Source organism: Mustela lutreola, chromosome 2 (assembly GCF_030435805.1).
Source record: "Mustela lutreola isolate mMusLut2 chromosome 2, mMusLut2.pri, whole genome shotgun sequence".
NCBI lineage: Eukaryota > Metazoa > Chordata > Mammalia > Carnivora > Mustelidae > Mustela > Mustela lutreola.
In genome coordinates this window covers 101,854,907-101,859,189 of record NC_081291.1, presented here as the reverse complement: position 1 = coordinate 101,859,189, position 4,283 = coordinate 101,854,907, and the positions used below count along the sequence as shown (strand labels likewise).

At 42.2% G+C, this 4,283-nt stretch overlaps 1 protein-coding gene across 1 annotated transcript; it reads right to left on the bottom strand.

Annotated features, from left to right (window-relative positions):
* Positions 1-2,552: 2,552 nt before the first annotated feature.
* LOC131824602 (small integral membrane protein 7-like) lies at positions 2,553-3,929 on the bottom strand. Its single transcript, XM_059162795.1, has one exon. It carries the CDS (start codon positions 3,891-3,893, stop codon positions 3,666-3,668), a length of 228 nt encoding a protein of 75 aa, XP_059018778.1. The 5' UTR covers positions 3,894-3,929; the 3' UTR covers positions 2,553-3,665.
* Between the last annotated feature and the right edge of the window lie 354 nt (positions 3,930-4,283).

Here is a 4,283-nt window from a genome sequence, read left to right as displayed (position 1 = left end):
TCAGCGTAACAGTATTCATTGTTTTTGCACCACACCCAGTGCTCCATGCAATCCGTGCGCTCCCTAATACCCACCAACTTGTTCCCCCAACCTCCCAACACCCCCTTCAAGACCCTCAGGTTGTTTTTCAGAGTCCATAGTCTCTCATGGTTCACGTCCCCTTCCAATTTCCCTCAACTCCCTTCTCCTCTCCATCTCCCCATGTCCTCCATGTTATTTGTTATGCTCCACAAATAAGTGAAACCATATGGTAATTGACTCTCTGCTTGACTTATTTCACTCAGCATAATCTCTTCCAGTCCCGTCCATGTTGCTACAAAAGTTGGTATTCATCCTTTCTGATGGAGGCAAAATACTCCATAGTGTATATGGACCACATCTTCCTTATCCATTTGTCCATTGAAGGGCATCTTGGTTCTTTCCACAGTTTGGCGACCATGGCCATTGCTGCTATAAACATTGGGGTACAGATGGCCCTTCTTTTCACTACATCTGTATCTTTGGGGTAAATACCCAGTAGTGCAATTGCAGGGTCTTGAGGAATCTCCACAGTGTTCTCCAAAGTGGCTGCACCAACTTGCATTCCCACCAACAGTGTAAGAGGGTTCCCCTTTCTCCACATCCTCTCCAACACATGTTGTTTCCTGTCTTGCTAATTTTGGTCATTCTAACTGGTGTAAGGTGATATCTCAATGTGGTTTTAATTTGAATCTCCCTGATGGCTAATGATTATGAACATTTTTTCATGTGTCTGATAGCCATTTGTATGTCTTTGTTTAGAAGTGTCTGTTCATATCTTCTGCCCATTTTTTTTTATATGATTATCTGTTTTGTGTGTGTTGAGTTTGAGGAGCTCTTTATAGATCCTGGATATCAACCTTTTGTCTGTGCTGTCATTTGCAAATATCTTCTCCCATTCCATGAGTTGCCTCTTTGTTTTGTTGACTGTTTCCTTTGCTGTGCAGAAGCTTTTGATCTTGATGAAGTCCCAAAAGTTCATTTTTGCTTTTGTTTCCTTTGCCTTTGGAGACATATCTTGAAAGAAGTTGCTGTGGCTGATATCAAAGAGGTTACTGCCTATGTTCTCTTCTAGGATTCTGATGGATTCCTGTCTCACATTGAGGTCTTTGATCCATTTCAAGTTTATCCTTGTGTACAGTGTAAGAGAATGGTCGAGTTTCATTCTTCTACATACAGCTGTCCAGTTTTCCCAGTGCCATTTATTGAAGAGACTGTCTTTTTTCCACTGTATATTTTTTCCTGTTTTGTTGAAGATTAATTGACCATAGAGTTGAGGGTCCATATCTGGGCTCTCTACTCTTTTCCACTGTTCTATGTGTCTGTTTTTATGCTAGTACCATGCTGTCTTGGTGATCACAGCTTTGTAGTAAAGCTTGAAATCAGGTAACGTGATGCCTCCAGTTTTATTTTTGTTTTTCAACATTTCCTTAGCAATTCAGGGTCTCTTCTGATTCCATACAAATTTTAGGATTATTTGCTCCGGCTTTTTAAAAAATGCCAGTGGAATGATCAGACATTTCTGCAAAGAAGACACCCAGATGGCCAACAGACACATGAAAAAATGCTCCACATCAGTCGGCATCAGGGAAATACCAATCAAAACCACAATGAGATACCACCTCACACCAGTCAGAATGGCTAAAATTAACAAGTCAAGAAATGACAGATGCTGGTGAGGATGTGGAGAGAGGAGAATCTTCCTACACTGTTGGGAATGCAAGCTGGTGCAACCACTCTGGAAAACCGTGTGGAGGTTCTTCAAAAAACTGAAAATAGAGCTACCCTATCACCCAGCGATTGCACTACTGGGTATATATCCTAAAGACAAAAACATGGTGCTCCAAAGGGGCACGTGCACCTGAATGTTTATAGCAGCAATGTCCGCAATAGCCAAATTATGGAAAGAACCTAGATGTCCATCACTGATGAATGGATAAAGAAGATGTGGTATATATAGACAATGGAATACTATGCAGCCATCAAAAGAAATGAAATCTTGCTGTTTGCGATGACGTGGATGGAACTAGAGGGTATTATGTTTAGTGAAATAAGTCAATCAGAGGAAGACAACTATCATATGATCTCCCTGATATGAAGAAGTGGAGATGCAATGTGGGGGGGGGTGTTGGGGAGTAGGGAAAGAAAAAAATGAAAGAAGGTGGGATTGGGAGGCAGACAAACCATTAAAGACTCCATCTCAAAAAACAGACTGAGGGTTGCTGGGGGTGGGGGGATGGGAGAGGGTGGTGGGGATATGGGCATTGGGGAGGGTATGTGCTATGATGAGTGCTGTGAAATATGTAAACCTGGTGGTTCACAGGCCTGTACCCCTGGGGATAAAAATACATTATAGGTTTATTAAAAAAAATAAATTTAATAAAAAAAATACTGGTGGAATTTTGATCAGAATGTATGCCCAGTGTTTGAATTCAAAGATGCGTACTTGAGCAAGTTCCAGAACTTCTCTGAAATGTAACTTCTTTTTAAATAGAAAAAATATTTATTACTAATAAACTCTGCAAGTATTCTCCTTTTTTTTTTTTCCTTTTTGGAAATGAGCTTTATTTCCAGTGCTACTTAGTTCTGAAAAGTCTGCATATTTAGTTTCTCCTCCCACCAGGTTTACCTCCAAATCAGGAATTCAAAACCCACAACCAACATATCAGACACCAACAGGATCTGGGTGTTGACAACCGGCATTTCATCCTGGCGAAAAAGGACCTGCCTTCCAAAGGAGAGTCTATGCAAAATGCTGTATTTCCTCAAATGAGGCTCACTGCTTTTCAACCTTGAAATCACTCACTTGAAAAGACCACCCCAAATTCCAAGCTTTCAGACCTGGACCTGATTATCATCATGTAAGTCACTCATTCTTAAAAACTACACATTTAATGGCCCCAAGGGTTACTTTAACAGAGGGCTGCAAGGCAGGGCAAAATTTCTCGTAACACCCACATCTGCCTCTGCCAACTGTTGTACCTCTCTTCCACGGTAATCAGTGAGGCTTTACCCTTAAAGTCCTGGGCATGACCTTAGAGGCACTGAGTGGCCGAGCAGAGCCCATCGAGACAGGAAAGGAATTTGGACACAAGCCCAGCAACAATGAACTTGCCTGTTATTCCTAAACACAGTCCAGTAAAGAGGCTGCATCAATCTTAAAAGCCAACCCTTCTGTTTCAGATCCCTGGATAAAAAATTATTTTGAAAAATCTGTATAATTTGAACCAAAAAAGAAGGGTTATTAAAAAATAAACCAAGAAACATCCAGAAATGAGTTTCTAGTAAAAGCTTCCTAGATGAGAAATTCAGTCTAAAAAAGCAATCTACACAACGTTCTTTTATCTGTGGGGAATCCAATGTTATTACATCCCCTTCCATAAACCCTCCTGAAACTCCTTAAGTAGACAGCATTTCAACGCAGAAACCAAAGTGAAAATATCTTTGAAAAGAGAACAAGGACGTGGCTGGGAAGCCGTGTGCAGCTTGGCGAACATTTTTTTTCCACCCACCACGAACTTGGGCTTTCTGGGAAGGTCGCTGGTTTTCCGGTCAAAACCATTCTTGAAGTTGTCAGGAACGGAGGAAGGGAGACTCGGCATCTGGGAAGGTGGTTCCTGGTTCCCAGGAAGGTGTGTGTCTGGGGCTCAGGAGCCGAAGAGCACGATCATGCAGAACATCATGAAGACATTCCACAGGGCGATGAAGATCCGGAAGTATCTGAGGCTCAGCAGGAACTCCCAGATGTTGTCACCTGTGCTGGGCTCCCTCGACTCCTCCCCAAAGCCCTGCGTGTCCTTCTTTTTCAGCTTAAAGTTGAGCACTGCCCCTGCGTTCATCAGCAGCGTCCCAAACAGCAGGATGTCCCCGATCATCGTTATGGCCGAAGCGTCCGTCAGAACCGGAAGCGGAAGTCCAGTATTCTCCCTTTTAATTAATTAAATTGTTCCCTTTTTTTTCTATTCTCTTTTTTTACTTGAAAATCTTGTTTACTTTATCATTCTTTTCATTCTTTGAAAAGAATTGTTTTTTAAAAAAATATTTTATTTATTTGACAGATGGAGATCACAAGTGGGGGAAGCAGGCTCCCCACTGAGCAGAGAGCCCAATGCGGGCCGGATCCCAGGACCCTGGGATCATGACCTGAGCCGAAGGCAGAGGCTTAACCCACTGAGCCACCCAGGTGCCCCTCAAAGAACTATTTTGTGATAGGTTGATCTCTGTTGTTTGTTTCTTCCATTTCTTCTTCTTCTTCTTCTTCTTCT